Source organism: Crocuta crocuta, unplaced genomic scaffold (genome assembly GCF_008692635.1).
Source record: "Crocuta crocuta isolate KB4526 unplaced genomic scaffold, BGI_CrCroc_1.0 scaffold143, whole genome shotgun sequence".
Lineage (NCBI taxonomy): Eukaryota > Metazoa > Chordata > Mammalia > Carnivora > Hyaenidae > Crocuta > Crocuta crocuta.
Genome location: NW_027529175.1, coordinates 5,230,227 through 5,243,320, shown reverse-complemented (window position 1 = coordinate 5,243,320; position 13,094 = coordinate 5,230,227). Strand labels below are relative to the sequence as shown.

Here is a 13,094-nt window from a genome sequence, read left to right as displayed (position 1 = left end):
CCTGCCAGTCTAGACATGTGGGAATGTTCCATGCAAGAGAAATAAGGTTTTATCGTAGGGAAAACAAACCCGCCAGGCCCTAGTCCCTGCAACTTGTCAAACGTCTCCCTTGCGAGGCACATGATGTCGCCCGTGGGGCAGCTGGGGCTCGGGGACCCAAGGCGAGTGACAGACCCCCGGGGTCCACCCCTCAGAGCCTGCACTCTGGGCAGGCACTGTGCTGGGAGCTTTTAATGCCCGCTTCCCACACGGCCCCTTCCTATAAGCCCCCCTGCCCCCCCCCCAGGTCCCAGCCCGCAGGGAAGGAGGAGGGGGCCCAGGAGTGCAGGGGGCGCACTGCGGAGCCTCAGCCCACGGGTCAGGCTCCCCAGATCGGCCCGGCCTCCCCCTCGTCCTCACCTCTGCAGCGGTCATTCAGGTAGGGGTCCTCCTGCTCCTCCACCTCCGAAATCTTGGCTGGGGAGAGAGAGGCAGCTTGGTCACGTGCCCACACACAGCGTCCTGCCTTATCTCAGCAGCAACGTGGAACGTTTCACCTCTGTACCAACGTCAGGCAATCACGCCAGTCTCGTCAGCCCAGTGTCTCAGCCGAGCGCGGCGGGAGCTCAGGCCGTCCAAATTACTCGTCTGTGTCAGCAAACGCAGTCGCGGCCCCCAAATCGCGCACCTGGCCAAGGCTTCCTGTTACGGGATAAGCCATGTCCCCCACCCCCGCCAGGACATGTCGTAGCCCTAACCCTCAGGACCTGAGAAGGTGACCCTACTTTGGAGAAGAGTCTTCACAGATGATCGCGTCAAGGTGGATCAGGGTGGTCTGGGCCCTTGTAAAACGTGGACACTGGACACAGAGGCTGACACAGAGCCTGGAGACTGTTTCCGATTCTGTGTCTCCCTCTCTTTCTGCCCCTCCCTTGTTCATGCTCTGTCTCTCTCTCTCAAAAATACATAAACATTTTTAAAAAAATCCTCGAAGACCAAGGGCTCTAAAGTCATGGACCCTTCCACAAGATAGGGTGACGGGGAACCCAATCCAATCAAAAGTCAAGAGCATTGTTACAGTGCCGGGCGGGGGCGGGGAGCATAAATCAAAGTGCACCCACGGCACAACTGCACCGGTATGAGCGATGATGAGGTTTTGGAGGTGATAGTGGGGTCCGTGGGGTCTGGAGCCAATGACCAAGAAAGAATTCTTGAAGACGTCTTTGGTGCAAAGAGGGGATTTTATTAAATCCCCGTGGGCAGGCAGAGCTGCCGGGGTCCATGAGGAGAAACTGCTTATGTACTACGGAGCTGGGAGGTAAGGTCCAGGGGAAGTTTCCGGAGAGATTCCCATATGCTGAAGACTCCCTGGACACCTGGCTGTGGTCATGCTGAAGTTGTCCTTCCCTCCAGCAGAGCATCAGCACTGAGGCAGCCGGGGGCTCCCGGGGAAGCTTTACTCTGCTGCCCACGGGCTGTAGGTTACAGGGAAATGGAGTTCTGTCTGCCATTTCCTTCTGCATCGTTTCCCGCAACAAGAGTCATACGCAGGAAAAACCAAGAAAGAAAATGTGACCTCAGGGAAACAGAATTTCTCTCTGGGTCAATTTCCCCTTCCTTCTGCTTTCTGCATCTTCTAAACTGCCCACAGTGAGGGTGTAACACATGCACGCCAGAAAAATAAACATCAGCCAGAAAAATAAACATCATTACGAAGAGACAGTTTAGCAATTCCGCCAGGAAATCCAATACAGCATAACTTACCTACACTAACTATGCACAAGGCGCTCTTTTCTCGGGGCTGTTGAAACACGGGAAGGGTCCCTAAAGAAACTTCTCACTCCTCGAGGAACTGAGAAAAAGACCTTTCTTTTCTTTCTTTAATGTTTTATATATTTCTGAGAGAGAGAGGCAGGGTGAGCAGGGGAGGGTCAGAGAGAGAGGGAGACACAGAATCTGAAACAGGCTCCAGACTCTGAGCTAGCTGTCAGCACAGAGCCCGACGCGGGGCTCAAACCCACAAACCGTGAGATCATGACCTGAGCTGAAGCCGGACACTTAACCGACTGAGCCCCCCAGGCACCCCAGAAAAAGACCTTTCGAGTGAGAATCATCTCTTCTAGGTGAGGGGGCTGGGGACCTTTGCAATCTGGGGACTCTTAGCTCGCAGTGGGGGAGGGGGGGGGCATTCAGTGCCCCCAAGGTCCAGGATGTCCGCTAGGAGGACCCCGTGAAGAGCTACTCCTTGCCCAAGTGAGGAGGCCGTCAAGGTGTGCGTGGTGTCCCATGGGAGCGAGTCCGGCACAGACAGACCGCCCTTTCCAGCAGAAAACAAATCCAGAACCTGGGCGTCCCCGGCCTCAATATCCCAGCCTGTAGAATGGGGATAATCAACACATCTCCTAGCAGTGCTCTGTCCACATCCTCTGTGGTAAAGGGACAGGGCTCTTTCCCCTGTTTTAGGCCAATCCTTGGGTAACATGTAATATAAACGAATCACCAGAAAGAAGTTAAGAAAGCAGACACAGAAGTCCCCATGAAATTAAACAGACGTAAGTTACGCTATTGATTGCTTTAAAGTTTCTAAAAGCTTCCTCTCAATTTCTGTAACTGTTAGTGGCCAGCGGTGGTCTGGGCCCTCCATGTGGCCCCGTGACAGCACACAGTAGGCCCGCGGTACACGTGAGCGGACGGCAGGAAGGCACGTCTGTGTCCGCGAGGAGGAAGGGCAGGGAGTCCTCACAGAGACTCTGGGGAAAGTCTGGGGCAAGAACTGAGGCAGATAAAAGACAGGAGAGAAGTAAGACATCTGGAGCAGAGAGAAGCCCAGAGATCGTTATGGAAACAAGACATAAATCAACAAAAGTCCTCCCCAGAGACACAGGAGGATTCTCCACCAGCACGAATAGTTTGCGTTTGTTTAGAGTGAAGATGTCATCTCTGGTTTCAAAAGTCAAGGAAGGAGCCAGAATGGGGTTCCGGCCCTTCTCTCAGACAATCTGAAATCAGCCCCACGGCATCCTCGAGAAATCACAAGGAGGGACTGGGCCATGTGACGCAGGACCACGCAGCCACCAAGGTCAGGCGGCCACGGGGACGGGCAGCCCGACTGAGGGACCACGGGTGCGAGAGCTCCTCCTGCCTCGCGCCCCTCACCCGCCACGGTGGGAAGGGGATGCGGCCTCAGAGTCAGGAGGAAAGGAGCCTAAAGTCACACAGCAAGCCCGGGGCCCAGCAAGCTCCTGGAAGTTTCCAGGCTTATTTCCATGATGGCCCAGGAACTCCTGAACCAGTGAAAGAGATCATCAGACAAACAAGAAGGTTCCTGAACCCTGTAACCAAGCCATCAATGGAGGGAGCTCCTTGGAAACTGTTTTCGGGGTCACGCGCCCCTTTGCCGAATAAGCATCTACGAGTTGAAAGAGCCGAGGCACGTAGTGATGAGTGGGACCCCTGCCCGCCATTACACCCGATGGAGAGAGAAAGGGCACTGGCCAGGCCGCAGGAGGCCGGCGTTCTCCCCTGTGTGCGCATGTGACCTTGAGCATCAGGCCCTCATCTGTGAACTGACAGCAAGCCGCCCACCACGCTGCCCGGGGCTGTTGGAGACACGGGGACGAACCCTGATGGTAACCGTTCATGGAGGCAGGCGCCGCGCCGGTCGCTACAGCCTCCCAGACACCTTGTCAAGCAGGACCGCAATTCTCCCCATCTCACCGATGAGGGAACTGAGGTCTGGATAAATCAGTTTACCTAAAATACAGGTTAGAACAGGGACACGCACCCAGATTTGCCAGATCCCAGATCCCAAGCCTTCGGTCCCAACTCCAGGGCAGTGGCTCTCAGCGCAGGTGACAAACATGACAGTGCTCTGACCACAGGACTCAGTCTGTGCTGAGTTCAGGCGACCGTGAACGTGCGTGCCCGGCCTGCCTGTGATCGTTAATTTTATGTGTTAACTCGGTCGGGCCACGGTACCCAGAGATTTGGTCAAATGCCAGTCCGTGGCTGCCGGGACAGTATTATTTAGAGGAGATTAACATTTAAATCAACGGACTTTGAATAGAACAGACGGCCCTCTGTAGTGTGGGTGGGCCTCATCTAATCAGGTGAAGGCCTCAAGAGAAAGACTGACCTCCTCCAAGCAAGAAGGAAGTCTGCCAGCAGACGGCATTTGGACTGAAGCTGCAACATAAGCTCCCCCTTGGGTCTCCGGCCTGCTGGCCCAACCTGCAGGTTTCAGACCCGAGGGTGCCAATTCCTTAAAATAAATCTCTCTCTGTATATGTGCACGCACATGTCTTATTGGTTTTATTTCCTTGGATAACCCTGACTGATGCAGTACCGGAAAAAGGGAAAAGAAGGTGGAAATTACCTGCTTCTTGGAGGTCCCCAATGTCCCTGGGGGCAAAGTCCGCGGTCTCCTGGCCCTTGACACAGCACGCCCGGAAGACCAGCCCGCACTGGTAGCCAACCATGAGGGTGTACTCGCAGCTCTGGCCCTGGGCCTGGGCCGCCCTCCCCAGCAGGCAGCAGTGGCAGCATCTCTGCGAACACAGAGACGCCGGTGGAGAAGCCACACGACACCGCAGGGCCCCCAGGCCTCCCGGATCCCCGCGGCCCCAGCGCCCGGACGGCAACAACAACGACTGGCACAGCCCTCTCTTCCAAATGCGGGCGCGAAGCGGAGCTTGGCAAGCCGAGGCCGAAGCACACCATCACCCAATCTCCACCCAATCTCACGGGGGCGGGGGGGGGAAGGGGGCTGCACCGAGCACATGCCCCGCGACATCAGATGTCCCCCTCGACATCCCTGGCCCGCCCGGCTCCTCCATCTCCGGGAGGAATCAGCTGTGACAGGGACCTTCTACAGGTCACACAAGAGCTCCGAGGGTCCTCGCATGTGGTCTAAGGTTTCCCATCCACACCCAGGAAAATGAATATGCCCTTGTCTCTCCCTCGGAGCTCAGGTGGTTGGGGCAGCAGGAAGCGCACTGTGTGTTCGAAAGGCACAGGCACCTCAAGGCAAGTCGTCAAGGGAGGGGCAGAGTCACCCCCTGGTCACCTGGACCCCGGTGTTCCTGAAAGTCACACCTGAAACCTGGGGCTGGCATTCAGCCTGACGCGTGAGCAGCCCCATTTCAGCCCCTAGTATCCTAAGAAAGGCACAGAACTTTCCAGAAGGTCCAGAGCAGGCGCCAGGAAGCGGGGCTCTGCCCGAGTTTCCGTGGAGGTTGATGGGTCTTCCATCCCACTGCTCTACAACCCCCGTGCCAGAAGGAGGGAGGCCTTACCTCCTCCACCGTCCAGGGCGTGAGTCACCCTTCCCGGAAACACCAATCACCCGTCTGCCAAAGTGGCCTGTTCCCACTCCCGTTAGAATGTTCCGTGCCTTTTCCACAGCCCCGCCCCCTTTCTCTCTAGTCTGGGGACAAGGGCAGAGCTGTCTGCTGGGCAGACAGCGTCATCGGAGCGCCAGCCCTGCCTGGGGAGGCAGTCACCGGACGCCCCAGCTCCTTGACCAGGGCCCCCCTCGACCAGGCCTGCCTCCCTCGCCCACCCAGCTCCCTCCAGCCAGAAGCCTCCCCCCACGAAGGCCCATGAAGGCTGAGGGTGGGCGGAGGGGCTTCGGACCCCCCAACGACTCCACCCACGCCCCAATCTGTGTGGAGACAGAACCCTCAGAAAGGAACCCCCACACCCCCTCCCGGAATCCAGACTTGGTTCCGATTCGCGCTCCTCGAAGTTGCTTCCTGGCCTTCCTGACTGGGAACGGGAGCCCCTCCTCCTGGACCCGCCCGTCCACCAGGAACCCCGCTGACCAGGTTAAGGGCCAGCCTCGCTCGGGTTGTTTCCTCTCTCGTAGGTGGGGAGGGAGGGACAGCCCCCACCGGAAAGCTCTCAGGAACTCGTCCACCCCCCACCCCCATCCCCGTGCGAAGAGGCAGATCTTCCACAGGGACAGAGGCCCTCGGGGACCAGACCCGACCCGGAGCCCCAGGACGTGTCACCCGCTCGGAGCTCAGCCCCCCAGGACCCAGTGGACCCAGCTCTGCCTCCACAGACCCCTGCCTGCTGGGCCACTTTGACTGTGGGCCACTCTGAACCTCACTTTTCTCTTCTGGGGTAGCTATGGACGTCACGTGTGGGACCCGCTGGGGCCCCATTCTGAGCCCGGGGCTCTAACCACTTTCCTGGTGGGCAGGAAAGCCTGAGGCGCGTCCTGGGTAGGGGAGGGGGTCCTTCCGTGAGCGGTGAAGAGGGCTCTGAAGGCCCTGAGCCCAGGCCACCTCTGCTCTGATCTCTGCACCCCTGCCAGAGGCCCAGGGACTGGAGGTCCTCCCGGCAACCTGGGTCCCTTCATCCCTATCTCCTCAGAGTGGTCCAGGGCTCATGACCAAACTGAAGGGCCCTGAGACGCCCCTCCCCCCAGGCTCCTCCTCCCTCCCTGAGACTGCGGACGGGCAGGGGCGGGGCCCTAAGAGGCTCCTCCCCCAGGCCCCTCCTCCTCCTTCCTCTCACCCTGCGACTGCGGGCGGGCAGGGGCGGGGCCCTGAGAGGCCCCTCCCCCCAGGCTCCTCCTCCCCCCTCCCACCCTGCGACTGCGGGCGGGCAGGGGCGGGGCCCTGAGAGGCCCCTCCTCCCCAGGCCCCTCCTTCTCCTTCCTCTCACCCTGCGACTGCGGGCGGGCAGGGGCGGGGCCCTGAGAGGCCCCTCCTCCCCAGGCCCCTCCTTCTCCTTCCTCTCACCCTGCGACTGCGGGCGGGCAGGGGCGGGGCCCTGAGAGGCCCCTCCTCCCCAGGCCCCTCCTTCTCCTTCCTCTCACCCTGCGACTGCGGGCGGGCAGGGGCGGGGCCCTGAGAGGCCCCTCCTCCCCAGGCCCCTCCTTCTCCTTCCTCTCACCCTGCGACTGCGGGCGGGCAGGGGCGGGGCCCTGAGAGGCCCCTCCTCCCCAGGCCCCTCCTTCTCCTTCCTCTCACCCTGCGACTGCGGGCGGGCAGGGGCGGGGCCCTGAGAGGCCCCTCCTCCCCAGGCCCCTCCTTCTCCTTCCTCTCACCCTGCGACTGCGGGCGGGCAGGGGCGGGGCCCTGAGAGGCCCCTCCCCCCCGGCTCCTCCTCCTCCCACCCTGCGACTGCGGGCGGGCAGGGGCGGGGCCTCACCTTCACGAACGTGGCCTCCAGGCTGGCGTTGTCGGGGTGCGTCGTGGCGCAGCTGTCTCGCTCGTTGGCCAGGTTGATGCCCGTGGCGCAGTGCAGCTCCTCCAGCTGGCTGTGGCAGCACTGCTCCCGGACCATCCTGCGGGCAGAGGCGGGGGCTCTGTGGGGGAGGGGCCGCCGCGGGTCCCCCGGGCGGGGGCAGCCGCCCCTCAGGGACGGGAGCTCCGTCATCCTCGGGTGCCTCCCCTTCCCTGCGCAGGCCCACCCGCACCGCACCGTGCGCACACACACACTAGCCCGCAGACAGACGGTGCTCAGTAAGTGTAGAAGGAGACTCTGAAGGCAGGGTGCTGCCTGGGGGTGCGGTCAGGAGATCCCGCCGCCGCCCGAGCCGCTTCATCTCTGGGCTCTGAGCCTCACGCCACAAAACGTTCCCACCTGGTGACCACACCCAACCGCTGCTCCCCGACCCGGACCAGGCACCCTCCCTTCACCAGACTCCAACCCTCGTCCCTGTTGTTCAGGCTCAGAAGAAAGAGCTCCAGAGAGGCGGAGGGGCTTGCCCAAGGCCACGGACGGAGGGGCCCTGGCAACAGGGACCCCAGGCTGCGGCGCCCACTGTCTCCTGGCCCCGTGGGGGGCCCCCCAGGAAGAAGGTCCTTGGAAACCAGAGGACGCAGGCCCATGCGTAAAGGCTGGTGTGGGCAGAGGACCCCCACCTGCCAGACTTGGTTCAGGGCAGTGGGGGGCTGCCCAAAGGCAGTGGGGGAGCAGGTGTATGTGAGTCACAGGTACGGCTTCCCCCAGACCCTGAATAACCCTGGCTCCAGCCGTCGCCAGCCTGGACAGGAGCTGCCGCCCNCACCCAGCGGGGCTGAGGCTCTGCACCTGGCTTCCCACGTGCTTCCAGAACCATCTGGGGCTCCAGGATGGCTCTGTCTCGGCTGGTGATCCTACACATGGCATCCGTGCTTTGGGTGAGCTTACAAATAACGGGCCTCTCCCTAAATGGTCAGGAACAGCAACCAGATGGGCACCCACCCACCCAAAGATACTGGCCGAACGGGAAACGGCCTGTGGGGGCCTGGGACACGCAGGCGCCGTCGCGGGAGGGTGGAGCTGCTGTGCAAAGCAGGAGGGCAGCTCCTGGAAAGACGGGAAACGGAACCGTCCCATGATGCAGGAATCCCACTTCTGGGGATACAGCCCCTCCCCGAGAACTGAAAGCAGGCCCTCGAAGAGGTATCTGCACACCCACGTCCACAGTAGCATCATTCACAGCAGCCCGAGCGTCCGCTGAGGAACGGATGAACAAAACGTGGTCCCTCCCCGCGGTGGCATAGGGTCGAGCCCTAAAGAGGAAGGAGCCCGGCCGGGGCTACAACCAGGGTGGGGGCCTCGAGGACACGGTCCTGGGTGAGGCAGGCCAGGCACGGGAGGACAAATAGCGAACGTTTCCACTGATATGAAGAGCCTGGAGTCGTCAACAATCAGAAAGAAGATACACCAGGCACTGGGAGGGAGATCCGCTTTGGGCCGGCGGAAGCATTTGCGGCTGGACGGCGCTGATGGCCATTGAGCAGCGCGAGTGTGTGGAGTCATACGCCTAAAATTCGTTAAGGTGATGAAGTTAGGGGACGCCGAGGCGGCGCAGCGGGTTAAGCACCAGACTCGTGATTTCAGCTCAGGTGAGGATCTCGCAGTTCGTGAGTTCGAGCCCCCCCATCGGGCTCTGCCCTGACAGTGCGGAGCCTGCTTGGGATTCTCTCTCTCCCTCTCTCTGCCCCTCCCTCACTCGTGCTCTCTATCCCTCCCTCAAAATAAATAAAGTAAAACTGAAGGGAAAAAAAGATGGCAAAAGTTATGCTATGTGTATTTCACTGCAAGTAAAAGAAATTTGGCTGCATCCCTACTGTGTGCCAGGCCCACGCTGAGGCTTCAGGGACGCGGGGAGGGTGGCCTGGCAGATGAGAACACAAGGGGGCTCCCGCGGCCACGGTCACCAAGCCCTGCCCTGGTGGGGCCCGAGCTGGGCATTTGGAGACCTTCATTCAGATCCCCCCCGCCCCCACGCCCTCTCCCTGCCCTAGACTTGGGTCCAGCGATCTAACACCCATCAAGCCCTGGCTCAAACATCCCGTTACAACATCCCACCTCGTCCTGAGCTCAGAGCAGCAGTGAGGGGCAATGAGCAGGCGCTGGATGAACGAAAACTGAGAATTTTACTTAAAACCAGCGGCGTCGAATGCCACTTCCAAAGAAGACAGATGACACGAGGCCTGTGTTACCAAGGGGCCGGTGGCCTTTGGTTCCTGCATCCCGTAACTAGTACTAACACGAAGGCCCTCTTGAACCAGATTTGATTTATGACCCGCTCTCTCCCTCCCCCGCCTTCATGGTCAGGGAGAATACTGATAGTATTATAAGCAAGTCCCTGCTAACAGGCCTCTCTGTGCTGCTGGTCAGGCCCGGCCCTCAGAGCCCGCCCCATCCTGGCACTGAACACCTGACTTTGGGCTCACAACGATCGATTGTCTGCCATCCTTACCCCCAGGAACAGAAAGCATGGAGGGCCGGGAGGGGGTCTTCTGAGTGTGCCTCATGGCGGCACTCAATGCCTGGTCCTTTTTTTTTTTTAATTTTTTTAATGTTTATTTTTGAGAGAGAGACAGAGCATGAGTAGGGGAGGGGCAGAGAGAGAGAGAGGGGGACAGAGGGTCCACGGCAGAGATCCCGACGCGGGGCTCAAACCCGTAAACTGTGAGGTCGTGACCTGAGCCGAAGTCGGACGCATCATCGACCGAGCCCCCCAGGCGCCCCTCAACGCCTGCTTCTTGAATAAAATACCAACTGTGTTCTTAGATGAGTGACAGCTCTCTTTGAGCCACCAGCCCACGCCTGGCCTCTAATCCCTGCAGAGGACACAGGGGTCGAACCTCGACGTTCACTGAGCAAAGCAGAAAATGTAGCTCGGAGGCCTGGAGGATGGCAGACAGTGACACGGATAGAGCCACTCCGCCTGACAGCTAAGGACCTTCAAGAGGCTCCGGACACACACACAGACGGCCCGAGTTCACCGGAACAAGCCAATTAGCCTCCCGGGGCCTCCGTGAAACACACCGGCAGTGGCCGGTACGTGGTGCCCCGGATGTAATGTGCGAACGCCCAGCACCCTGCCACAACCTCCCAGGGCCCCTGGGACAGGACATGAGGGCAGCCAGTCGGGGGTCAAGGGGAGCCCGGACTTGCAGCCACATTTCCCACAGAGAAGAAACTCCCGCTCAGCCATTCAGGTGACATTCCCTATATTTCGGGGTATCTCTACATGCATGTTTAAAATCTACCCGTGACCAAAATGTAACATCATAAAATAAATGCCTGCAGCGTAGCTAAGGAGGTACTTTCCACATCGTCTGGGAATGAAGCCTCCATTGAGGTCTAAAGACAACTCCAGCACTTATTAAAGGCTTTGGTGGGTAGAAGTCACTAATAAATGGAGCAGTGACTAAAATCCAAATTCACAAGTAGGGGTGCCTAGATTTTGAGCGTCTCTGACCTCAGTCCCTCCATCTGCATACCGAGAGGTTCAGCCACCCCACTTTGAAAGTCTGTGATTTCAATAAGTATTGATAAATGAGGGTCCCTGTTACGAGTGGAATTGTGTCCCCTCCTCCCCAAATTCCACATTGACGTCCTCACCCCCGGCACGTCAAATGTAACTGTATTTGGAGACAGGGCCTTTACAGAGGTGAGTAAGGTAGAGTCAGGTGACACATGTGGCCCCGATTCAGTATGATTTGCATCCTGCTAAGAAGAGGAGGTCAGGACACAGATGCGCAGAGGGACGGCCGTGTGGGGACACAGGGGAAGACGGCCGTCTGCAAGCCCAGGAGGGAAGCCTCGGGAGCAGACAGCCCTGCCCACACTGTGATCTCGGACTTCCGGCCTCCGGAGCTGTGGGAGCATAATAAATGCATGTTGTCCAAGCCGCCCAGGCTATGTGTGTGTCATGGCGGCCCGGGCAGACTACAGCCCTTGCCCTGTCTGGCTCTGTGGTGCTGGCGTCTTCCTCCCCCGTCATCGTCCCAGCCCTGAAAGATGGCATCGCCATTTCCCTTTTACACTTGGGGAAACCGAGGCTCTGCGTCGGCCCGGGTTACACAGCCAAAAACTCAGCCCAGGTCCATCAGGCTTCCCAGGGCCGGGCCGCTCCTCTTGGTGCTGACCCCCGGCTTTGCTCCGGCCCCTCGGAGCCACACGCGGGAGCCAAACTCCCAGCTCTCCCTCCTCAGATGGCCTGCAAACCCCAAGTGGGTGGCCTCCCTCCCGGTCAATTCAAACCACCGACCGTCCTGCTCTGCTCGGTCTACAATGCTCTGGACTTTTCCAGAACTTCCTAAATCGAGATTTATGTCACCCGGCGACACTGGCCAAGTGCACTATGCTCGCTGTCAGCGTAAATGCACAGGCCCAGGATTACACGAAGGAACCTTCCCTGCACCCTCTTTCCGCGGCAGCTCCCCACCTGGCCCCCCACGGCTCCGAGGGCCACACGGCAGAGACGCGGAGTCAGCAGACGGAGGAAGCGCAGGCTGTCAGAATGAGGGAATGCTCTCAGAGCCTCGCCTTCCTGACCTCTGAGCCGATCTGGGTTCGAATCCTAACGCCGTCACCTAGCGGCTGTGCGGAGGGGGCAAACCTCGGGGTCCTGGTCTATAAACTGGGATCGACAGCGAGGCTAAATGAGGTGAACGCGCAACAGACACCCAGCACGGAGCCGCTCCGGACAGGCTGCCTACTATTCTTACTATTACCTTTCCGGTGACGATCGACATTCCAGACCTTCGTCATTTACTCTAAGCTTAAAGTCGGCCAAGCCTTCGAGGGAGCTTGGGTTAATTTAGGGGGAAAAAAAGCACAGCTGATCCAGGGTTTGGCTACCACATAAGGGGAACAACTGTCTGGGGAAACTTTCCGCGCTGGACCGGCTCGCACGTGTTTTCAGGTCTGAAGGCAGGCCGCACCGTGGCTCGCCAGTCATGTGACCTCATCCGACCCCCCCCTCCCCCGCCGCACCCACAACAGACCCCTTTTTGTTCGGAGGAAACCGACTTGGCCACAGTGCCCAGCGGCGGCAGAGGGAGCAGCAAACCCAGCTTTCCGAGCTCGGCAGCCCAGCGAAGCAGAGAGAGGCCCGGGGCTGTCGCAGGGCGGCCCAGGAAGGGGGGCCCCATCCCGTACGGGGACCTGGGAGCACAGAGGAAGGAGGCAGGTCATCCACCACGTCCCCCAACAGCCCGGGTGGATCCGGGCCCGCACCCCAGACCCTGCCACGGCTCCGGGCACACGCGGCTTTCTGCTAAAGGAACACCGTGCTGGTGAGAGAGTGGCCGCCGGCGAACGCACCTGCACTCCTTGGACTCCGAGGCGTAGGGCAGCGAGCAGTCTCTGTGCTGCGTGGCCATGTGATGTCCGTCTGTGCAGCAAGCCTCCATCAGGGCGTCTGCGGCCGCTGTGCGGGAGGAACAGAGCAGGGTGCTGGTGAGGGGCTGGCTCGCCACTTGCCCACGCGGGGTCCCCTCGGACATGCGCCCTCCCCACCCCCGCTTCCTCAGGTGTCTGCGCAGGTCAGGCCGGTCCGGACGGGCCCGCACACTTCAGACACGCCACAACGAGAACGGAAAATCCACTGGGTCCTGGTCAGGAAGATGCACCCACTCCTTCCTGGAAAGGCCTAATGCCTTAATAAGTGCCTTAACCAGTACCTTAACTAGTACCTTCGGAACCCAGCTCTGCTGGGGCTGTGGCTCCGAGCCCACCCGGGGTAAATCCCTGCTCCAGCCACACACCAGAAACCCAGATGGAGACCCTGCCCAGACGGGTCGGGAGGGCAACCAAGGCAGATACACGAGCAAGTGCCGTCCAGCCCAGCAGCGAGGGGGCCCGGGCACCGGCAA

At 60.0% G+C, this 13,094-nt stretch overlaps 1 protein-coding gene across 2 annotated transcripts in view; it reads right to left on the bottom strand.

Annotated features, from left to right (window-relative positions):
- The window catches only part of FBLN1 (fibulin 1), a 67,769-nt gene extending 55,124 nt beyond the window's left edge, over window positions 1–12,645 (bottom strand). For both annotated transcript variants that reach the window (XM_077758015.1, XM_077758016.1), the window contains exons 1-4: window positions 12,544–12,645; window positions 7,141–7,276; window positions 4,355–4,526; window positions 400–456 (exon numbers count right to left, since the gene is read on the bottom strand). In XM_077758015.1, the coding sequence (XP_077614141.1) occupies window positions 400–456; window positions 4,355–4,526; window positions 7,141–7,276; window positions 12,544–12,632 (454 nt within the window). In that variant the 5' untranslated portion in view covers window positions 12,633–12,645. The remainder of the gene's footprint in view (window positions 1–399; window positions 457–4,354; window positions 4,527–7,140; window positions 7,277–12,543) is intronic.
- Window positions 12,646–13,094: the final 449 nt, after the last annotated feature.